The sequence below is a fragment of the Onychostoma macrolepis genome, chromosome 05 (genome assembly GCF_012432095.1).
Source record: "Onychostoma macrolepis isolate SWU-2019 chromosome 05, ASM1243209v1, whole genome shotgun sequence".
NCBI classification, from domain to species: Eukaryota; Metazoa; Chordata; class Actinopteri; order Cypriniformes; family Cyprinidae; genus Onychostoma; species Onychostoma macrolepis.
Window position 1 is genome coordinate 27,766,565 of NC_081159.1, and position 24,619 is coordinate 27,791,183.

Here is a 24,619-nt window from a genome sequence, read left to right on the forward strand (position 1 = left end):
GTTTTTACTCTTGCCTCTTTCTCACATATTCATCCATATATTTATATATAATTATTTGATGCTCCATCCCATTCCATCTCCCAAAGTCCCACCTGGAGCTGCGTGTTATTCTATCCGCCTGTTTTACTCTCGACTAAGAATAAATAGTGACATCCAGCGGCTGAAATCATGTCAGACCGCAGAGGAAATACACTGTCTATGTCTATAATAGGTGCTTCATCAAGTTAATCCTTTTCATATTACGCAGACGTTTGTTCTGTGGAGCATAGGTTGTAAACCTCATTGGGGCAAAGTTTGGCCCCATGATGTTTCCCCCAATTGTTCATAATAATGATGGAGTTTTACGATTTTAATAACTCACATGAATTTTCCAGGTCTAGAATTCACAGTTTTAGAATTAGGATACAGCATATATCCAGATTCAAACAAGACAGTTATTACAGAGGTGAATTAAAATGTAAAAAGTCTTGATTTTTAGATGTTTTGGCTTATTTTAATGCCTGTTTTGTCTTATCATTTTAAGTCACATTGAGACCCCCTGGTTGTAGGGGACTGCAGCGGTTGCTTTTTTTTAGTATTCTTATACCATTCTTTATTTATTTCTCAGGGTGGGTTTATTTATTAAATTAATTAATAAATATTTTTTGTATAATATATTGTTAATTTATTCATTTTAATTAATTAATTAATTTATTTATTTATTTTACTCATGGCGACCAGAACGAATTATTAAATGAACTGTACTACTTTTACTGTGGGCCTTTCAACTATATAAACAGAAAAATTCTGAAATTATAAAACACTTCAAACAAGTCAGCATTTTATTACTTTTTCTTTTCTATGCGCGTTTACTACATTTCCCATGATCCCCTTCCGACCTTCCTATGGAGATAAAGCGTGTGTGATTGCGGTAAGTGGTGTGATGTCAAACAGTTAGATATTTCAGTTTGAATTGTTTGCCATTAATCTGTCATGTTGAATAAAATAAGCGACAGTCTTCATAGTTCAATACTCTGCTGTTTGTGACCGTTTAAGATTCGAGAGTTCAAAGCTAGTGAGCTAGTTAGCATGTAGCTGCTAAACAATAAGGAATCGATTCATTTAATTGACGGTATATGCGTTACCTAACGATGCTAAACTTTAAATATTGATATGTGTGTTAATGTATATATTTGTCGGTATTTGAGTCATCAGCGCGACTTCACTGAATAGCAATTTCCTCAAAACTATGCCCAACATTTATTTCTTAGAGACAAATGTGAACGAGAGTTCAGTATAATTAACGTGGGTTTATCCCACAGATCCATAATAACACTGTATACATAACTGAGTGGTTTAGCCACAGTAACTGACTATCAGCTGTTTTAACGCGCTTCCAGGCAGCGAGAGGCCGGGGATGTGAAGATGCTGCGCAGGAAACCCACGCGCCTGGAGCTGAAGCTGGATGACACGGAGGAGTTTGAAAGCGTCAAGAAAGAGCTGGAGGTAAAGTCCAGACGATCTTCCAGTAATTTCACTTCTTCACAGGATGTTTAGGAGATGCCTTCTATACAAATTAGTTTTCAGAAAAGAACATTGAAACTACCAACTCAAGTAACATTTATTTAAATAGCGCTTTATACTGTACTGCACAGATAGCATTAAAGCAGCTTCACATTAATAAAGTGTAAAATATCAGTGTTAATCTTACAAATATTTGCAAATTTGAAACGAGTTCAGTTCAGCTACAGTATAAGCAGCTCTACAGCAGACAGCAATGTCCTTATTCTGTTCAAATCAGTTCAATATTGATTTAATTCAGTTTAATAACTGTGTCGAGGTTGTAAAGGGACTGTCATTATACATGCAGCAGTGGTAAGGAACCAAAGCTCCATCAGAAAAGGAGAAAAATAAAACTTTGGGAGAAACCAGGCTCAGTCGAGTCTTAAGAAGCAGGCAAAACAAGCTAAAGAACTGAATACTACTGTTTAAATCAGGGTTCCTCAAATCGTTCCCTGGAGGGCTAATCTGCTGCTGAGTTTAGCTCCAACTCTGATCAAACTCACCTACCTGTGATTTTCTAATGATTTTGAAGACACTGATTAGCATGCTCATGTGTCTTTGATTAGGGTTAGAGCTAAACTCAACAGTGAGATGACATTATTCTGTTCACCCTTCAACAACTGAAAGGAAACCTGGATTTGGGGAGAAACACGAGTGATTCATAGTGCGTTCCAGTGAATTATTCATGGGATATACATCGCAAATGAAATCGGAAGAGCCGACCACAAATGCGCAGTTAAAAATAATCATGGGTGAAAAAACGCAGCGAACTGAAAAGAGCTCATTATACCATGGCATATTAAAAAATACTAAGTGTAACGTTATTGCATAGGACGTAGTATTCAAATTTTTACAATTCCTTCCAGTACTGAGACTCGTGGGTAGCAAAATACCTGTCGAATTATACAGTGGCGTCCAGTTTCCATCTAACTTCCATTGAGGCCAAACACCTAAACCAGTTTGAAGTAGCTAACAGTAATGATACAACTAAAAAACTATGTATATGTAATAGCATCTGGTTTGAGCTGGAAATGATCATTTGTCTACAGCATATTACACTTAAACAAAGATGGTTTTGTGTAAGTAAAGACTAATCTTGTTTTAATAATCTCCATGTTTGTTACCCATGTCTGTCCAGAGTCGGAAGAAACAGAGAGATGAGGTGGATGTAGTTGGTGTCGCCACATCCAGCGAGATGAGCGGAGCATCAGGTGGCGGCACGGACGGGAAGACCAGGGAGCAGATGATCCACGAGCGAATCGGTTACAAACCCCACCCAAAGCCTAACACGTTACCGTCGCTTTTTGGGAACCTTCAGTTTTGACAGTTTGCAAACATGGAAAAAAAAAATGGACTACAAGGTCTCGAGAATCTGCATCACACACATACATGCATTATGATTTGATAATGCCTGACCTGAAATAGACTGAAAGCACATGCATTCTGGTTCTGGTTAACTGTGTATTCGTGATAACTGATTACAAAGGACTATTTTTCTACTTGAGTAAATAAAATCTTAGTTGGATGTGGAAAATTGTATCTTTTCGCTTTACTGTAAATACAAGAACAACACAAGGAGAAACATTTCATGGTTTATAAATCAGGCGGTCAAGTATCATCTTGAAATCATACAATATTTATTCATAATTTTCTTTATGATTACAGTACATTACTCTACAGACTTGACTGAACTGTAAACAGACTAAGAACTCTTAACACTGCCGCAGCACTGGAAATGAGGTTCAGTCTACAATTGTAGTTTTTCCCCACTTAAGACAATGCAAACTTTGTGTTTGAACAAAATCTGCGACATGAATAACCCCTGTGATGGAGAACAGAACCTCAGATCCAATTCTACAAAGTGACAACTGCTACAAAAACATGATGTGAATATTTTATTCTTTTAGAATAGTTTTCTGCTTTAAAAAAAAAAAATCAGAAAATTACAGGAAAAAAATTATAAAAAGGAACAAAAGATTTTTAAACAGGCTTTCTTCTAAAACCCACATGCTTACTGGTTTAAAATGTGTGTGGTTTTGCGATTTTCTCAGTAAGAAAGCTGTGTGTTTACAAGCAATTGAGACACTCTTTGGGCACTTTTATTGGGTCCTGTATGTAAAAGGCACACTCCTTTCAATTAAGGAGTATAGCTATCATCAATTTCCACATAAAACTCACATTCTGAGACCCGGTAACTCTGAGAGAGCGATGACCTTAATGTTTTTAACAGCTCATGATTTGCTCAACATCACAAATGTGCCACAATTTTTCATTTAAAAACGTCATAACGTAAAAGGATCCACATAAAGATTGCCTGAAAACATTGATAACAAGTACAGTTGAGTGTTACAAATATAAATTATAAAATGAAATCAGTGACACTGGCATCAGATATAATTTATTTTCCACTAATCTCCCCATATTTACTTAAAAGCACTCCAAAGGGAGCAAAGTTCGACTTCAAACTCTGCAAACTCAAGAGTCCCAAAACCTCTCTTTCTTGTGCAAACATCATTCAGTCCAGTGTTTATGTCTAAACAATGGTCACTGATTATTAACGGTCGTTTCAGCGATTTGAAACACTTGGCCATAACAACCTCAAAAGAAAAGAAAAAAAAACACCCTCCCACCGCTAGTGCTTGTATCTTGGGTCCACCAGATCCAGTTTAGCTTTTAGAGTCTACATTCGCCCTCTTGGGTGTATGCGTGTTCCCTCATTTAAGGCAAAGGGTTTAGTAAGGCTCTTTCGCACCCAGAAGCACCTTCATAAACAATAATCCGTGAGATGTTACAAATAATGTCAGTTGTGACTGTCAGTACTATGGAGGTAGACTTGATTGGCTGTGCACACTTCTGCTAGCATTATTAGGATGGTGATGATGAACGGTTGTTGGGATATGAAATATGGGGCTAATTTGTATAAAACGAATCAAAACAGAGCTTTAAAATGAATAGAGCCACTTGGCTGATATTTACCAAAATCATATAGTGCTCTACACATATAGAGTTGCGGTGCATGTTGGGATTGTGAAGTGGGTGTTTTTTTGAGGTTACACACAAGAGAGGTTAATGGCAGTGTTCTGTAATATCCACCACTACTGCCTTCTTCCAGCTGAACAGGAAGTAGCCGAAGCCGGCTCCCGCCGCCACTGCGATGCACAGGTACCCGTTGTACGTCATGAACACCAGCATGAGGAAGTAACTGACCACCACTTGGATGATGTGAAGAAACGTCTGTAAGAAGTGCGCGAGACTCAGCATTCGCTGGCTGGAGGAGAGAACAGAAGCGGGTGTTTAGCTTATTACAGGATTATAAATGGCAGGTTGTCAGGGTGAAGAAAACCTGGAAAATGCATGTTTACCTCTCAGAGGTCACGCGTGTGGCAATGACTACATACACGGGATGATTAGATCAATGTAAACAGGCTTAAGGTTGATTTGTGTTTGCCTGTTTTTCACTGAGCTCATTTAAAAAGCGGCGATGAAAGAAAAATATTTTCAATTTGAGCTAGAGGTTTGGGTTTAAACGGGGGAGCAAGGTGGTGTTTGAACAAGAAAAAGAAACTCGGAATATTATACTAATAAACTGATAAATATAATATTTATAAATATAATAATAGAGATAGTATCAGAATAATTTCATTTGGCTTTAGTACTAATATATAAAAAGAATATAAAGGCCAATTATTACATTTTGCAAACATGTCTTTATATTATCATGCTTATTTTTATGTACTATTTTTCATTTTCCATTGTATTGGTAAATCTTAATCATGACATAAAAGACTAAATTATGACAGTTATGAGAGTCATAATTATTAGATAAAAGTCCATAATGTGAGATAAAAAGTCATGTATTACATTAAAATAATTTTTTAAATTATGACTTGTTATCTGAGTTTAGATTGTCAAAATTATGGCTTATCCCATAGTTTCAATTTTTTGTAGACTAATGTTGACCTTTTGATAAATCTTAATCATGACATAAATCTAAATTATAAAGTCGTAATTATGAGATTAAAGTCCATAATGCGAGATAAAAAGTCATAATGACATTAAAAGTAATTTTTAAAAAAGTAATATAATTACAATTTATCTGAATTTTGACTGTCAAAACTATGGCTTATACCATAATTTCTGTAATGTTGACCTTTTATCTCTTTGATTTTTATTTAATAACTTAATAGGCAAATCTTGATTTTTTTCTTTTATAATTATGACTCAGTATGTCCTTCGTCTGACTACTTATCTTATAATCTCATAATTTTGATTTATTTTATCATCAACTTCTTATATCATAATTATGTTTTACCAAAGCACGATTTTTTCTTATGTGGCAGAAATGGGCTTCCATAAACCCCAACCCAACAGATCCAACATATCGGTTTAAGGTTGTGTGAGTTTTTCTCTGTGTACTGATATATATATACACACATACATGCGTGTGTGTGTGTGTGTGTGTATGTATGTGTGCATATATATATATACAGTATCTCACAAAAGTGAGTACACCCCTTTTTTGTAAATATTTTATACTTTGCTACAATGTAAAGTAGTGAGTGTACAGCTTATGTAGACGAAATACTTCCAAGGCACTCACAGGGTAAGATAAAAAGCCTTTAATGTGCTGGGCTTAAATCATTCCTTTTAACTATTTGTAATGATTTAAGCCCAGCACATTAAAGGCTTTTTATCTTACCCCGTGAGTGCCTTGGAAGTATTTCGTCTACATAATTTGATCTTTACCTCTACTATACCCAATGAGCACCAGGGGCTTTATAAAGACACCCGTGTAGCACTCTCTGCTTCTGTTTCCTGTAGTGAGTGTACAGCTTGTATAACAGTGTAAATTTGCTGTCCCCTCAAAATAACTCGACACACAGCCATTAAGGTCTAAACCGCTGACCACAAAAGTGAGTACACCCCTAAGAGAAAATGCCCAAATTGGGCCCAATTAGCAATTTTCTCTCCCCGGTGTCATGTGACTCGTTAGTGTTACAAGGTCTCAGGTGTGAATGGGGAGCAGGTGTGTTAAATTTGGTGTTCTCTCACTCTCACTCTCTCATACTGGTCACTGGAAGTTCAACAGGTACCTCATGGCAAAGAACTCTCTGAGGATCTGAAAAAAAAGAATTGTTGCTCTACATAAAGATGGTCTCTAACATCCACCAGCTGGAAGAGGACTCCAGTGGCAAACTGTGTATCTCTGGTGAACTCCATGCCCAAGAGGGTTAAGGCAGTGCTGGAAAATAATGGTGGCCACACAAAATATTGACACCTTGGGCCCGATTTGGACATTTTCACTTAGGGGTGTACTCACTTTTGTGGCCAGTGGTTTAGACATTAATGGCTGTGTGTTGAGTTATTTTGAGGGGACAGCAAATTTACACTGTTATACAAGCTGTACACTCACTACTTTACATTGTAGCAAAGTGTCATTTCTTCAGTGTTGTCACATGAAAAGATATAATAAAATATTTACAAAAATGTGAGGGGTGTACTCACTTCTGTGAGATACTATGTATATATATAATATAAATGCTGCGCACATACACTGCAGTTCTCATTTTTAAATCGGACCATAACGGTTGAGTGGGGCTAATGGTCACATTTATGGACCAATTTAAGTCTTTATAACTTTAAGGTCAACATGCAATTACTTTCACAACCCATTTGACTTTTATTATGTCACATAGTTCACGTGAAACATGTGGAGTGCAAAGTGGCTATTCCATATCATAACAGAGAACTGAAGAGCACGTGGCTAGATAACTGCTGAAAGGAAAAGTTCCTTCAAAATAACACGAGTACTCCATTCACTGACCCGACTGTTTTATGTGTTTCCATGAGCACGGTGCCATCAGCTCCTGGGACAGGCATGGAGTTGTAACGCACGTTCACCTGATTCCTTCTCAACAGGAACTCACGGCCGATCTTCAGACCCTCGTAGAACACAGCCAGCAAGAACACACCAATGCACGCGCCTACCATTTCTAGAGACCAGGATGAAGAGAGGTTAAAACCCAGCAAACCTTACATTGTCACCTACTTTATCTTATTACCCTAGTGTAACCGGGACTTCCTGGTTACAAAAATATTCTGCTTTGTTCTCAAAATTCAGATGCAGCAGCTTATTAAAACTAGAACAATCTAGTAAAACCTGTGCAACCAGTACCCTTGCCCTTAAGTGGATCTTATGACATTATTCACAAGAGCACCACTGTTTTACGTGTAATAAAAGAACAACCAGTAAAATTTTTTTGTTCAATATCGAATTTCAGATCCCCTGTACAGTTACGTTCACACTGAAAGTGATTCACAGGAGGTCTGCAAGTCACTGCCCTGTTGATTTACACTCTCACTGGCAGTCAATGCTCATTTGCATGAAAGGTTGCCTTGAAATTAATTTAATATGACTGGATAATATTATTGTTTTGTCATCGCAAATTGCTGCCAGATTGAATGACTTTGAAGTGGATAATTCACTCAATTCAATAAAATAATGTCATTCTAAACCTGTATGACTTTTGCAAAACGCTGAAAAAGAATGTTCAAAAGAATGAGACCACTGACTTCCAAAAAAAAAAAATCCCTTTCATATGTTATTTTTGATATATTACTAAATAAATCTTAAAATATCTTAAGTTCCACAGAAGAAAAAAAAAAAATCATACAGGTTCGGAAGGACATGAGGGTGAGTAAAGAAGAGAGAATGTCCATTTTTTGGTTAACTATTTCTTTAAAAGCTGCTCCAGTTAGTAGGGCCCTATGATTCATAAAAGTCATAAAAAATTATATTTACAGTATAAAGTATAATGTCACTGAATTTGACATAATTTGGATGAATAAATAAAACATCAGTACACTAAATTAAATCTTGATATGGACTAGTGTCTGTGAATATTAAACTGCGAAAAGACATTTATTATTACATTTACATATGATAGATATACATCACTTTTGTATTATTACTTCTCAAATGAATAATAACAATAATAATAGTACTGTTTATTAAATAGGAATATCACAGTTTTTTTACATTCATGTTTTAAATTTAAACTTCAAATGGTAAACCTCTCTTGTGTTTGCCAAAAAAAAGAGAACTGTTCAATTTTCATTTCAATTTAAAAGATTAAATAAATTGTCATTTTAATATTATGCATTCATTTCATTACCACTGTCTGCTGATAATACATTTGTAGTAAATCGTGAAAACATAAAATCTGGATTCAAGAATTAAAATAGAAAACACTGAATCTGGGGGGAATCTAAATTTCACCAACTTAGAAAAACACAATCCATCTTACCTCCTGGTGTGTTGATGACCAGCCCAGCGAATAGCAGCTCCACATTTTTGTAGCCAAAGTAGAAGGTCATTTGCTGAAAGAATAAATGAATCAATGTGTTCAACCTATGTTTCCCCATAATAAATAACATAATTCTGCTAATATGTTAATGAAGCAGTAGCCTTACTTCCACTGAACAACAACTTTAAATGAACAGATAACATGATCACGTCTTGGTTTAATGTGAAGATGGATTTTTATCAAGTGAACTGTCTAAATACTGACACACAGGCTTAACGAACTCCTGGTGGTCTTACCATCATCATCATCATGTGATCCCCATGGCCTGTGTCGGAGGACGTCATATGGTCCCCATGATGGTCTGAGACAGCAGGCTGCATGGTTGGGTGTATATGGTGACTGTGTGGATTTGACATATTTGTCTTACTTCACAGAGGTGCTGGGGAGAGATCAGAGTACAACATTGAAGTTAAGCGTTTGACAGCTCTCTAGAATAATAAAGAACAGTTCTTCAGTGTAGTGAATTACTATTCTGCTAAATGAAAGGAGCAGCTGAATGTTTCAAGTGTTTCTGGATCTTGAAAGTAGCTTTTGAGCTATGGGAGTTTGATACTATGCAGATGCCATACAAGGATAATCTGTAACATCCTGATCTGCAGGTTAAAAGCAGCAGCCGGAAATAGCCTAGAGCAGCCCCAAAGAGTATTTGGACACTTGTAAATATCTGAATATCATTGCATTATATATAAAACATTAAACTAAGTTGTATCTGCTAAGTGCAAACAAATGCCCTTTTTTCTCAGAAATAACTTCACTCTTCTGAGCAATGACTTTTATTCAACTGGGTGTAGTAGTGATTTTTAGTGGATATATTAAAGGGTTAATTGAAGAGTTGAGTAAGTTTAATAGGTCTGGAATGACATAATAGTGAGTAAAGGATTACAGTTTTCAATTTTGCGTGGACTAACCCTTTAAAAGTCAAAATAAAATAAAAATGTCACTTGATTTGATATTTTGTATTTGTTTTAGAAACCGCATACTTCTCAGGGTCTCTGTGTATTAAATGAAGCCACTGGTTATTTTCACTTGTTAAAAAGGAAAAACAGATGCAAGAGACCTTCACTAATCGAATGCCCCGACAACCCCAGGCTATTCCCCTCGACAACATCATCCAGATAATCAAATAGTTACCTCTGTAAAACAATTACTTTCCCCATTAAGCAGCAAACATGCTTTTCTAAAGGTCTGGGACAGCCTTGGGGATAAAACACACATCGTAGATGGCTGTATGTGACACACACCAGACTAATGAATATGATTATCTATACTATCTGCACTAACTTGTCAGAGTTCTCTTGTTTGACTAGGCAGACACTTGGCTACTGTTTTACAAGCATGGAATGAAATTTTCCTCATAATTAGCTCAGATTCAGGTCTAACCAGGTCAACAGAGTAACAGTGAAAGAAGGGGAAAAACTAGTCAGAAAGTACACACAAAATAAATGTCTGTCTTCAAGCACAGTCCAGACAATGTGCACTGTTGTCGAGAAGTAAAACCCATCATGTGACTGCTCTCTTATAGCTTACACGTCTACACACTAGTTAAAAGTTATACGTTTTTATGTACAAAAACAATACAGTCTTTAGATTCCTACTTAAATTGCCACAAAACGTTTTTTGGACATGTAAATACTATCCAGTAATTATTCAGTACCAAGCCATTAACACTTGAGATACCACAGACAGCTTGTAAACATGACTACATGTTTGTTAAATGTTGCATTCACTCGTTTCTGCCAATAAATAATCTGATGCAAAAAAATCTGACAGCCGAACACAAAACAAAACTGAATCCAATGGAGAATTTCCCCAGAAATAACTCACCCGAGCAAAATCTGTCACCTCTCTCAGTTGGCTTCCTTGGTTTTTTAAGGGAGTTTTTTTTTCTGTTTGGCACAACAAAAATGTACAAGCAATTCCTGTCAGGAATTCTTCTCACAGTATCTCTCGGAAAACAGGTGCAACAAGCGAGTAATGTGCAGCAAAATAGTGATAGTGTTCAGGAACGGCAGTAGGAATATAGTGTGAGGCTTGTCGTACTGCACTGACTTCTCATGTGACCTCATTTCCCTCTTCTGCCATTAATCCAATCACAAGGTTTTAGCCACACCCACTGGAAATACCTCCTCTCTTCATCCACTCATTCTGTCTTGTTACTACTTTCCACCTTTTTGAACAATACCCATAAAATTATAATTTTAATAACACAAATGGAAGTAATGTAATTATGTAGTATGGTAGCCCCTTTCTGCCACTGAACTGGTAATTGTGACCTTTTATCTAACAATTTGGACTTTTTTTCTTCAGAATTGAGTATTATAAACTCGCAATTCTAACTTTTTTCCTCAGACCTTTCCTCTCAGAATAAGCATGCAATTGCAAGAAAAAAATAGTTTTGTAAGAATTGTGAGGTAAAAAAAAAAAAAAAAATCTCAATTACATTTTTGCATTTTTCATTCAGTGGCTTCCACACTACATATTCCAAATTACAAACAGAACATTTTTTACTGTTTTTCTTTATAACATGCAATTGTGAGATATACAGAACTCGCAACTGTAAGAAAATAGTCTTTTTTTCCTCAGAATTGGACAAAACTATTTTGGATTTTCAAAGGCCAATTGGATTTGCATACTTTTTTGCACATGCAACAGGGTAAATGGTGAATGAAAACTCAGCTAATGTCACAATGCAAAATAATTTTATAAGTCCAAATAGGTTTTGATTCTTTGTACAAAATATAACCTTTCCTCAACAGTCATAATGCAAACCTGTGGCTGAGTTTGCTCATAACGCAAACCTGTTCTTGGGGACAGTACGTGTGTTTTAAGAAGAACTTTATCGATGTTCAAAGAACAGCTTTTAACTGTACAAGTGATCCGATTATGTGCTGTGTGCTTGTTCCCATAAAGATAAACAAGACAGTAAGAAATCAAAAAGGGAGGAGTGTGAGAGAGAGATCACAAAACTGAGCATTGTCCCTGAGTGTTAAATATTTGCACAGCTATTTCAATGCTAATATATTACCTTGTTTATGTCTTAATCATTACTTAAAAAGTGATGGTATCAATGATCTTTTGAGTGCTTGGATAAAGGACAAGGATTTGGTCAATCATTACTGATCATTATGATGTTCAGACCACATAACCTTCTCATTGGCAGGTCATAAAACAGAAATGCAAGCAAACGAATGTGAAGGGGGCAACATGAGCCAGCATTAACTGTGTTCAATAGCACTAGCAGTCTAATCTACCAGCGTTAGTGCAGAGGTCAAGATGAGGTACAAAGAGCAACTGACTCATACAGAATTTCAAAATTTCACAACAGCCAACAAATGTTGAATTTTAATGTGTATTTTGTTTGGTTTACCAGAAGTCATGGATTATATGGTTAAACAGCTTTTTCCCGCAAATGGCACTTGTGTGCGCTAGAGACAATCGCGGCGGGCTTCATTGCACAGAATAACCTCATGTACTGACAGACTTTCACGTGCGCTTTGTGTTTGTTTGTCTCGAAGCTCGCGGCTGCGGTTAAATGCACTTGCATACTTTTATGATACGAAATTGATGTAAACACAGTCAGTTATGTTTTCAGAACAAGACGAAACATCTGATATGTGGAAATATATCTGTGCATTAGTGTGAATGCAGTCTATTAAAGGGGTCATATAATGCTACATGCACTTTTACAAGTTGTTTGAACTGAAATGTGTGTTGGCAGTGTGTGTACACAACCACCCTATAATGATAAAAATCCACCCAGTGTTTTTTTTTTTGTAATCTCGTTAAATCTTTACCCCTTTCTCAAATGGAGCCGTCGGTCCGTGTGACGTCACACGGACGGAGGCCCCTCCCACGATTGTTGATTGACAGCAGCATTTTAGCACAGACTGCACTGGTGTCTTACCTCAGACCCGCCCTGAGTGAGCTGTCATCAGCTGTTTCACCGCCGGAGCAGATGTAGACAAGAATGGCTCTTAAGCGATTGAGGTGTTTTGTTGTTGGATGTAATAATGAACATAGCAGTAATCATTTACTCCCTCATCTGAGTGGCTGAAGAGGATTAGGTTTTGTTCTGAAGGGAATGCGCCCGCCATCTACCTAAATGCGTCTATGTTCGCGCGAATCATTCGTGATCCAGCTTCACCTCCAGAAAAAGTGAGTACAAGGTTTTTTAAATGAATCTTTGCAAATCGCCTTTCCTAATAATGTGCTAATTAGCAAGTTTCACAATGAATGCGGCTAAAGTAAACAGTCCCTCAGAGAGCGGCTCGGAAGAGAGGGGCGGAGTCAGCAGAGCTCATTAACATTTAAAGGAGAATGACACAATACGGTTTGCTCTGACAAGAGCTGTTTTTGACAGGGTGAAAAAGGTGTTTTTTACACTATCAATGAGAAATTTTAACCAAACTATGTTACAGACTTTTCATTAAGACCCTAAAGAATAATATCAACTTGTGGAAAATGGGCATTATATGAGCCCTTTAAAGCTGCCAGTGTCTATGATCTCATCAATAATAATCAAATGGCAATAATGCTGAGGAAAAAAGACAAACCCATAACTATGATTATCTGTAAACTTTAGATACTTAAAGCACTCCCAGATACTAAAAGTGCTTTTTGTTTATCATTTGTAATTGTCTTTCCCCTCCTTTATTACTTTATATTTGCTTGTATGTTTTGAAGCTATATTTACTTTTAATTCTTAACAATAATTAATTAATTATATATTAATTAATTAACTAAATTATTTTAAAAAGTAGCCTGCTTATATAATTTAATAAAAATGCACAAAATAAATTTGATATAATCGTGATATCGAACTGAATCTAATCGTTGACATGATAATCGTAATTGAATTGAATCGTGAAACCAGAGCCGATTCACACCCCTACAATATATACAAAAAAAGTCAAGAATGTGTCATATTAGGGCTGCACGATATATCGCATGCGATTGTCACGCGCAGTAAAGCCGGTTCAGTGATTAGCGGTAAATCTCCATCACTTGTTTTCAAATGGAGCGCCATTTAATAGACAGAGCCGTAAGCCCGGCTCACACTGTGCGATTTTGGCCACGATTTGGTCATCTGAGACAAATTTTGAAAATCCTAAAAGATTCCTATAATCCTAGGCTAAAATCTGTAGTCTTTGATCGTTGGTTTACATGTTCACCGACAGCCGATTAATGGCTGTTGCGATAAAATTTCACCTCCGACAAAATTCTGGCAATGTCAGAAGATTTGGCGCACAGTCCTGCAGTGTGACTACCCCTACGACGAATGCCAAACTGTCTCCGTTTTTCAAGACAAGCTATGAGCAGAATTAATGCTAGAGAATTATTCCATCCGCCATAAACTCCGGCGCTTCCGTCCTCCGCTCACGGAATTCATCTGATATGTGTGTGTGTAGAGCCGCATACACTACTCTTCTTAAATACGTATTGCCGCCGTTCATATACTTTTCATGATAGCCAACATTTTGGTCCCGCGCAATGCAGTTCGCAGTCACTGGACATGTAGCCTATGGGTTGATAATGTAAAACTCTGGACTAGTTTTCTTGCGTGCACTCGTTTTTAACTCATCTTGACTGTCGTACAGTCTGACATTAAATGACAACTGAGATCCCATAGTTTGACATGATCATCATGTTCGTACAGTCTGACAAGTACAATCCTACAGGACTTAAAAAAAAAATAAAAAATATCGCACAGTGTGAGTCCAGCTTTAATTCACTGACAAGCTACGCAATATCACGTTCAATATCGCAGGCATATTCAGTTATCAGACACGACTGGAACTTCAAATGGGACTGGCTTCTATGGTCAGATGAAACTAAAAAAAAAAAAAAGAGCTTTTCAAGATGGGTTTGGTGAACACAGGGATAAAAAGTACCTCATGTGTACAATGAAATATACTGCTGTATTTTTAATGTTGTGGGCCTATATTTCTGCTGGAGGTCCTGGACATCTCGTTTAGACTCATGGCATCATGGATTCTATCAAATACCAACAGATAAAAAAAATCAATAAGTGACTGACTCTGTTAGAAATCATAAAATGGGTCATGTTTGGATCTTCCAACCGTACAATAATCCAAACACAAACCTCAAAAACAACACAAAAATGGGGCACTGAGCACAAAACCAAGCTTCTGCTGGCCATTCCAGTCCTCTGACCTGAACCCTATAGAAAATTAGTGGTGAACTGAAGAGAAGAAGCACCAACATGGAGCTGGGAATCTAAAGGGTCTGGAGTGATTCTGGATGAAGGAATGGTCTCTGATCTCTTGTCAGGTGTTCTCTAACCTCATCAGGCATTATAGGAGAAAATGTAGAGCTGTTAAACTGGCAAATGGAGGTTTCAAAAAGTATTGAATAAAAGGGTGCCGTTAATTTTGGCCAATGTGTATCAGAGAAAAAACATTTATTTCATAATGATATTTCCCCCCATTTTAAATTCTTATTATCCAATGAAAAGTTAGATTTTTGTGAATTTTTAAAATAAAAGATCAAAGGATAAACAATGCAAATGAATGTTCACAGCCTTTTTGATCATATTTAGCAAGGGTGCCGATATTTTTGGCCATGACTGTATCTATCCATCTATATACACTGTGTGCAGAATTATTAGGCAAGTTGATATTCTGTTCATATTTTTTTTCCAAGAACATTTTACCAATTCCAAACCACATCAATCTTAATAACTATTATTGATTTTGTATTTAATAATTTATAAGTGATATATAATTGTCCATGAAGGCTGATAGTCAGAAACTTCTTATTTCAGGTGTGCAGAATTATTAGGCAGGTTTTCCTTTACAGATAAAATGAGCCAAAAAAGAGATTGAACTCAAGAATAAAAGTTAAAAAAATTATTAAATGCCCATGAGAAGGATGCAATACTAATGCAATAATAGAATTAGCAAAGTTAAGGCATGACCATTGGGCAGTGAAATGCTCATTGGGTCAGCACGGTCAGAAAAAACAGGTGGAGAAGAAAAGACACATGTTAACTGCAAAAGAATTAAGAATTAAGGTGAAGAATTAGGTGAGAAACCATCAGGAACTATTTAGTCTCCAGCACCATCATTTTCCAGAACTGCAACCTTCCTGGAGTTTCCAGAAGAGCAAGGTGTCAGGTTCTCAGAGACTTTGCTCGGGTAAAAAATTCTTTAAAATGGCCCTCACTTAATAAGAATAACATGCTGAAGTGTTGTGAAATACATGAAGACTGATTTTGTATAGGATTTATGGACAGATAAGTTGTGAGTGACTCTTGAAGGACCAGCACCACATCCTCTTGTACCACTGTTTGAAGAATTTATCTTCCAGAATCTGGCAGTAAGTTTTGGGAGCTCATTTTAGTTCATCTCCTATCCTGAAAAGTCTGTCTTGCAGGATTGATTAAAAATGAGCTCCTAAAACTTACTGCCAGATTCTGGAAGATACATTTTTCAAACTGTGGCACAAGAGGATGTGATGCTGGTCCTTCAAGAGTCACTCTCAACTTATCTGTCCATAAAGCCTATAAAAAAAAAATCAGTCTTCGTGTATTTCACAACACTTCAGCATGTTATTCTTATTAAGTGAGAGTCATTTAAAATATTTTTTTACCCGAGCAAAGTCTCTGAGAACCTGACACCTTGCTCTTCTGGAAACTCCAGGAAGGTTGCAGTTCTGGAAAATGATGGTGCTGGAGACTAAATGGTTCCTGATGGTTTCTCACCTAATTCTTCACCTTAATTCCTAATTCTTTTGCAGTTAAGGTGTCTTTTCTTCTCCACCTGTTTTTTCTGACCGTGCTGACCCAATGAGCATTTCGCTGCCCAATAGTCATGCCTTAACTTTGCTAATTCTATTATTGCATTAGTATTGCATCCTTCTCATGGGCATTTAATAATTGTTTTACTTTTATTCTTGAGTTCAATCTCATTTTGGCTCATTTTATCTGTAAAACCTGCCTAATAATTCTGCACACCTGAAATAAGGAGTTTTAACTTTCAGCCTTCATGGACAATTATATATCACTTATAAATGATTAAATACAAAATTGATAGTAGTTACTAAGATTGATGTGGTTTGGAATTGGTAAAATGTTCTTGGAAAAAAAATATGACCAGAATATCAACTTGCCTAATAATTCTGCACACAGTGTACATATATATGGGTCATTCTTCAATTGGGGTGGCAAATGAGAGGCAGAATTTGTAAAAATGCTTGTTTGTTTTTTTCGAATAAAATATATTGCTATGCATTTAAAATTAGTTTAATATGCTATATCCATTAAAATGAAAGCTTAAGAACATTTTTATTTTTAAATAATTTCAATGAAACACTGGTGACAAAGCCACTTATGTCTATGTCATTTTGAAGTAACACCACAGACTTTATATAGACGGTTTCATCGGGCGCACGCGCCTGGATCGAAGTTAACTTCCGGTCTGTGTTTGTTTATCGGTCTTGTTAGTGGCGCCGGCTACAAACACAGTTAAAGTTAAAGTGATGAGTAATGAAGTTGGGCTCAGGTTGTTGTGTTGTGGGATGTGTTTCACATACATTTATTTATTTGTGGCGACCCACCACGATATCAAAACGGACCGATTTTTCAAATGGCTTCGTTGAATAAACATGAGCACGTAATGCACGTTTAAAAATCAAAACGAGGCGCGGGTGTTTTTATATCACTGTATTTCTGAAGGACAACTGTCTTTAGAAAATGTTCAATGTCATTTTCATTTTCATCTAGCAAGTTATATGCCTGATAAAGCAGCGTTTGTAAGCTCAGCGTTACTTTGTGTAACTACAGCCCAACAGCCGTTTCCGGGAAAACCTCTAGTTCTCCTGCTTTAAAGCGCCTCCTGCTGGCAGAGAATAAATTTAAATTTTTAAAAAGTCCGTCCAAGTAGTTATCGCTGCATCTCAGTCCGTCTGATTTACGCAGCAAACATATTTTGCTTGTTATCAAAACATAATCTACTCTAGAGGGACTTAGCTGTTGTTACTGGTTGTATTTGGATGTCTACCGGAAGTTAAATTAGGGCCACAAAAGCGCGCATGCGCAGTAATGTTTGTTTATGTTCTTGCCGTTGAAACCGTCTATAGCTCTGTGGTGTTACCAGAAAAGACAGTAACACCACAGACAGTAACACCACATAAAAATCGGCATAAATCCATACTTTTCTAAAATGGAGGCTGCCATCTTGATAATTTCAAGATCAGGGGACATTTTGGAACTATTAATAAGTATGTATTTATCAAAATATTGATTAAAATATGTAAAATCTGCAAGTTATCAACATAACACCACAGACACTAAGAAAGTGCGACACATGAAATTGTCAGAAATTTAGCTAAACTTAAGAAAATTAATAAGAAAGAATGTATTCCCCATGCACCCCTCAGATCAACCAGCACCTGCAGTAACCTTTACACACAGGAAGTAGTCCAAATAGCATTCCCCCTTTTCTTAAAGGGGCAAAATCCATTGTGGTAACACCACAGACAAGAATTTGGGGGACACAACTTTTTTCTTAAATATAACAAAATATGTATTTTTAAAAACAATTTAATAAAATTGTACATGTTAAATAAAATCTATATTCACAATATAACCACTTTATTTGTGTTAAAATGTTATATTGTTGCGATTACATTCCATGATACCTCTCTAAGGTATGACGGGAACATCCATATTTTGTTACAAATGCAATCTCTCAAACTCAATTAAATATGTATTTTAAAACAAAAATGTAACTATTAATAGTGCACAAATTGTGTTTACCCTACAGAATACAAACATTTTATAATTTATTTGGTATTTAAAGTTTATTTCAACTGTTGTAAAGTAGAGGGACACCACTTGCCACCGCAAATGAAGAATGACCCGCATATATATATTATATATATATATATATATATCATAATGTTGTTGTATTTCATATTTTTCATATTACAGTAATAAAAATTACGGAAAGAGGGGGAGATTTTTAATGCAAAGTAAATGTTGGCACAAGTCGGGCACAAAGCCGTAGTTTCTGTTTCATAGACCAACATGTATAACAGTGTGATGCAATACAGAAACCATATTGCAATATGGCTTGTTCATTTAAAAACCAAACCATCTGAGCTTGAACTTTTAATAGACCTATCAAAATCACATATAAATTAATATATAATCATTCATATATTTTTTTAAAGTCAAGCTCGGGATGTTTTTAAAACCCTATAGCTTGTATCCAATTACCAACTTAAAGGGGTCATATAATGGTACATGCACTTTTACAAGTTGATTGTACTGAAATGTGTGTTAGCAGTGCCTGTACACAACCATCATAAAATGATAAAAATCCATCCAGTGTTTTTTTAATCTCCTTATTTGTTTTACCCGTCTCAAATCAAGCCGTTCGACCGTGTGGCGCCACACGGTCGGACGCCCCACGATGGTTGATTGACAGCAGTGTTTCAACACAGACCCGCCCTTGCTCGTGAGCGAGCTGTCAATCATAGTCCGCGTGTCATTGTTGATATACGCTGGAGCTGTCTATGAGCAGAATGGCGTCTAAGCGATTGTGGTGTTCTGTTCTCGGTGCAATAATGAACACAGCAGTCATTTTGATGTTCCTAAGTCCGAACCGCTGAAGACACAGTGGCTGAGTTTTGCTTTTGAAGGGAATATTCCCCACGAGCAACGTCAATGTTTTCATGTTTGCGCGAATCATTTTTCACCAGACTGCTTTATAAATGAAGGTCAGTATAAAGCTGGTTTTGCTAAGAAGCTGCTCCTGAAAAAAGAATCGGTACCAACTATTCGTGTTCCTGCTGAACCTCCAGAAGAAGTGAGTGTAACGTTTAATTAACCTTTATATTAATCTTTGCAAATCGCTAGCACGCTTCACGATGTATGTGGCTAATGTTTACATTCAGGGTACATGCATGTTTTCTATTCTGACGTTCTCAATATAATGAATAATCCCACGTTTATAATGAACAAAACGTTAGGGTTGCACAGTATCCTCAGAGACTCCTGCTGCCATTCTTCAAAATATACCCTCAACTGTTGTCAAGGCAACACTCCACGTGTGTTGTGTCAAAAACGCCCACAGAACAGAGGCGGGCGAGCAAAGCTCACTAGCATTTAAAACACACGCACTAAAACGGTGTGCTGAAAACAGAGCTGTTTTTGAGCAGGTAAAATGAGTGTTTTCTTACAATACTAATGAGAATTTTTAATTAAAGTATATTACAAACTTTCAATTTAGACCCTAAAGAATCATATTAGCTTGTACAAAAATGGCATTATATGACCCCTTTAATAGAATGCATTGATACAATATTTGAAATTGTTCTCTGATATCTACATAGAAGGTATGTGGCTTAGGTAAGGGCAGAAATTCTCCAGAAACGGTTTTACATGTCCATTTACAACCCTAGGATTTCTCCCTAGAATGAAATGGTCTGTTATTACCTTACTCAGCTCTGCTCTGATTGGCTGTTTCACAGTGCGGTTCAAGTCACCTTTATTTATTTATATAGCGCTTTTAACAATACAGATTGTGTCAAAGCACTTAACAGTATCAAATTGGAAGATAGAGTGTCAGTAATGTATAATGATAAGATTAAACACTCAATTTTCAGTTAAAGGCATTTCATTATTGAATTCAGAGATGTCATTGTCTAGCTCAGTTTAGTTTAAATAGTATCTGTGGTTCAATGTTGAGCTCTGTTCTGATTGGCTGTTTGACAGTGCGGCTCATTTCAGTAGCTCACACAGCAGGAAGGAAACACAGGGAAAATATATATTTCAATACTTTCTCGCGCAGTTATATCGTCGGGTAATTATACTGTAAATGTAGGTAAATCAGGGAGCCGCTATTAATATGCGGGGCATTGAAACTGCTTATAAATGCACGATCGCTTTTTAGTTTCACTTTCACTTTAGAGATTCGCAATCGCACAAACTCTGTTTATACTATGGAGCGGCAGTACTTACCACACATTTTACAAGATCGGATGCTTGTCAGTGGTGCTCAGGATCTGTAAATCATTCACCATCATCCTCAGTCATCTCTCCTTACTCTGTTTATGTGGTAAGTGAAATCTTATGTACTGTAATGTAACAGGCTACCACTAGCAAGGAGCTAACCATGTCCCTTTAGTGGCTCGTGTTATTTTATTAGAATGCGTTATTTGCTTTCCGTGCCTTTCTGAATATAGACACCAACCCATCCCTGCACAGCCTGGAACATATCATTTATTTCCATGATCTGCCATTTTTGCTGTTGTCCTCGCTTGTTTCTTCACAATACCTGCAGAACTTCTAATGGTTCGGCTGGCGGTTGGCCTAGAACATGGGCGGTATATGCAAATGTTGGGGGCGTAACTATTAGTGATCCGGACTGTAACGTAATAGTCATTGTTATGTTCTGATTCGCCTATTTTTCAGTGGCCTTTTGCATTCACGTGATTTACATAAGAAGGAGGAAACAATGGTGTTTGAGGCTCATGGTATGTCATTTCCATGTACAGAACTGTTATTATTCAACTATTATATATGAAGAGTTCAGATGCAAAAGCCTCTAAGTGCCGTCTGAAATTTTCATATAAAATGAGCATTTTTATCAGGTTCCTATGTTTAGGTTCAGTAATTTTTACTCTATTGGTAAATGTATAGGTCCTTTTCTATGCAATTAAAGTGAAACAACTGAACATAAATATTTGAGCCTGATAAAAATGCTCATTTTAGAAGAAAATTTCAGACGGCACTTAGAGGCTTTTGCATCTGAACTCTTCATATATAAAAAATCTGAAAAACTGACATAAAAAAAAATTATTTGAAAAATTGAAAAAATTAAAACATGAGGCCAAGTATGGTGTCCCATACTCTGAATTTGTGTTCTGCATTTCACCCACACACACGCACGCGCACGCACGCACGCACACGCGCACACACACACACAGCAGTGTCCACTCATGCAACAGAGAGACAATGAGGTAGTGTTACCCTGACCTGCTACTGCACTTTCATACAGATCCAAATCAAAGTACTTTACACCCGTTTACATAAGAGTAAAAAAACAGATAAATTTTACCCAATAGTTGTATGGTACTACTAAAGTCTAAAAAGATAGTCTGTAGATAGTCTACATAGTTGACATTCTAGACAATGCAGATGAAATACTGCACAGGACCTCATCCAACCAGGGCGCAGAGATTCAATACCTGGTTTTCTGGTTCAGCAAAACAATCAACCTAAAAATAAACACACACATTGAATCCAGTAACCTTCCTTCCCCCACAATTGATACTAACTTCCTTTTAAAAGAAAAAAAAATTTGTATCCAGGAACAAAAGCAAGTTATGAGAAAGTAATTAGTTTTTTTCCTTGTAATCTAACAATAGATTTGTGCAGCAACTTATTACAACCGAGTTCTCTTTTTCACACAACCCCATCAGATCCATTTTTAGAGGACAGAATGATTATATGACAACAGACCAGTGCCTTTCTTTACAATGAAAACAAAATGAGAAGTTTAGTAAAATGTCCGATTTACTGTTTTTTTTTTTCATCTCAGTGCATTACATTTAAGAGCTATATTGTACTTCAAGATTACATTTCCTCACACAAAAGATTAAAAATAAATAAATTTTAAAAATCATAGAATACTGCATGTATGTGATATGGACTACTTTTACTGTGCTTATGTTTGCTTTCTATGCATTTTTGAGTTTCACGTGTGTAGTCCCCATTCACTTCCATTGTGCTTCCCAACTAGGTCACCAGGGCTGGTAAGGGGTCTCAAAATGGCTTATACTGTATATACATGCAGAAATATAATATTCTAGTTATGCCAAGCTCTAAACATTTTTTTTGGGCCAGAAATTGTAAGTAAAAAATATTTGTAAAAATCTTTAGCCTTAATCCTTATCCAGTAAATCACAAGATCACAAGCCTTCGAATATTGTTGACTCTGGGGGGCCTTGCAGTCAAAAAGGTTGAGAACCGCAGGTTTACACACACATTAGAAAACAGTTATTACAAGAAAGCTGCTTAAAGGAAAGCAGCATTCATTTACATGCATTGTGTTAGTGCTCTGTTAGTAACCAGCTTTCTCTCCACATTATTTATCCGGTCTTTTCCACACACATGCCACACTTACAAAAAAAATGTAAGAATGTCGTTTATGCATTTACATGACCATAAGCCGCATTTGGATTACTTTATGTTTCACAGAACGCTGCTTTCTGCAAAAACCTGGAACAATGTGGTTATTGTTAACTAACAATAAAAATAATTAAACTAAAAAGTTCATTTAAAAAGCTGAAATGGGATTAAATATAATTATTAAAAGAAACTCTTATGTTAAAAAAAAAAAAAAAAAATCAGAAATGCTGCCTTAGCAACTAACTGAAATAAAATTTTAGTTCTAAATTACTCAAACTAAAAATGGCATTTAAAATATATGAAAAATACTAAAAAGAAAATGCCTAAAAGCATAATTTAAAATAAAATTTAATATTATGATAAAAGCCAATTTAAACAAAAATGCATAATTACGGTGTTAGTATTTACAGTTAATATTCTAAAATAACACTGTCCTGGAATATGTAACATTCAGCAAAACTTCTGCAAGACTGTGTTCCACAAAAGAATGCAAGCCTTGTTAGTTTGGAAAGATTTCTCATTTTTCGTTGTTCAAGGGCACTCTAAAAAGTATGCATCAGGATTGCAAGTTTATTAAAAGTGAAAATGTTGAGCATAATAACCACGAATGACCTGCATGACCAGCATGAACAACTATTTTAACAATATAAACCAACACTTCTGCCCTAGAACTTTACTATCTGATGTAGATGCTAGAAAGATCATCAAACCAGCATTTATACAGCATGACCGACTTCAAGTACAGCTTATTCAGACAATACCATCTACTGTTGAGCACAAATTATTACAAAATCTTGGTAGTGTTAATGAACAGTACAAATAGTCGCTATCTACAAAGACGAGCCAGAGAGAGCGAGAGCAGAACTGCAAATGTCTTCTCAAAGGTCACAGCAACAGAGATTACAGGAAATAAATTACTTCACTGAGCTGCAAAGAGTCACATAAATCTCACCTTGACAGCACGCGACGAATGCGTCCACCGGGTCCTTTGGTGTCTTCGATATTAACTGCAGATCATCGGTTATGGGACAAGAGCAAATCAACTCAATTTTTACGCTGACTAGCGGCGAGATGCTGCGACTCAGTGAAGCAGCAGCGTGAAGTCAGCTACACCGCGGGGTCTAATACATAATAAAAGTCTACAGTAAAAGCTCCTTCGTCTCAAAGTGAACGGATTAACAGTTTTTTATTACCATTTTCTATGCCAACTTAGTCGTTTAAATCATTAAAAATACAAGCACACAAAATACACTTTTTCTTTTTAGCATTATTTTAAATGCGCTTTAAAATTATTGTATTTAAATAGTATTATTTTTAGTACAAAACAAGCTTGTTCTCAGTTCTTCTATCATGGTAAAGAATAAAACACAACGCCTTTTCTATCAGTATTTTCTTCCACTGATTAACAAGCAGTCATGGATTGTCTATTCTATTTAACAAAGAAAAATAAAGATACTTTAAAAACAACTATTATCTTGAAGAGATTTCTGTTGGACGCTGTGTGTCCGGTGCTTTCACGGTTCCCTGTGACACGTGATTACTTCCGCTGCCA

General features: G+C 36.3%; 2 protein-coding genes across 4 annotated transcripts; one reads left to right on the plus strand and one right to left on the minus strand.

Moving 5' to 3' along the window:
• The first annotated feature begins 776 nt into the window (after nt 1–776).
• Nucleotides 777–3,076, plus strand: cdc26 (cell division cycle 26 homolog). Of its 2 annotated transcripts, none has more exons than XM_058777364.1 (3): nt 777–910; nt 1,380–1,485; nt 2,681–3,076. In XM_058777364.1, the coding sequence occupies exons 2-3, from the start codon at nt 1,405–1,407 to the stop codon at nt 2,864–2,866; spliced, it is 267 nt and encodes an 88-aa protein (XP_058633347.1). In that variant the 5' UTR covers nt 777–910; nt 1,380–1,404; the 3' UTR covers nt 2,867–3,076. The 2 variants fall into 2 exon arrangements, with proteins under 2 accessions (XP_058633347.1, XP_058633348.1); XM_058777365.1 differs by lacking the exon at nt 777–910 and adding an exon at nt 955–1,111.
• Nucleotides 3,077–3,424: 348 nt separating this feature from the next.
• slc31a1 (solute carrier family 31 member 1) lies at nt 3,425–24,177 on the minus strand. Of its 2 annotated transcripts, none has more exons than XM_058777362.1 (5): nt 24,020–24,177; nt 9,146–9,288; nt 8,850–8,922; nt 7,367–7,535; nt 3,425–4,810 (listed from the first exon to the last, which is right to left on the minus strand). In XM_058777362.1, the coding sequence occupies exons 2-5, from the start codon at nt 9,263–9,265 to the stop codon at nt 4,609–4,611; spliced, it is 564 nt and encodes a 187-aa protein (XP_058633345.1). In that variant the 5' UTR covers nt 9,266–9,288; nt 24,020–24,177; the 3' UTR covers nt 3,425–4,608. The 2 variants fall into 2 exon arrangements, with proteins under 2 accessions (XP_058633345.1, XP_058633346.1); XM_058777363.1 differs by lacking the exon at nt 24,020–24,177 and adding an exon at nt 10,734–10,966.
• Between the last annotated feature and the right edge of the window lie 442 nt (nt 24,178–24,619).

Bases quoted from the DNA above. Each gene is read 5' to 3' on its own strand.
- cdc26 (XM_058777364.1), top strand. From the start codon at position 1,405: ATGCTGCGCAGGAAACCCACGCGCCTGGAGCTGAAGCTGGATGACACG. The intron at 1,486-2,680 runs GTAAAGTCCAGA...ATGTCTGTCCAG, and splicing joins GCGTCAAGAAAGAGCTGGAG to AGTCGGAAGAAACAGAGAGA.
- slc31a1 (XM_058777362.1), bottom strand. From the start codon at position 9,265: ATGTCAAATCCACACAGTCACCATATACACCCAACCATGCAGCCTGCT. The intron at 7,536-8,849 runs GTAAGATGGATT...CCTGGTCTCTAG, and splicing joins GGTCATCAACACACCAGGAG to AAATGGTAGGCGCGTGCATT. The intron at 4,811-7,366 runs GTCAGTGAATGG...TCTCTCCTCCAG, and splicing joins GAAACACATAAAACAGTCGG to CCAGCGAATGCTGAGTCTCG.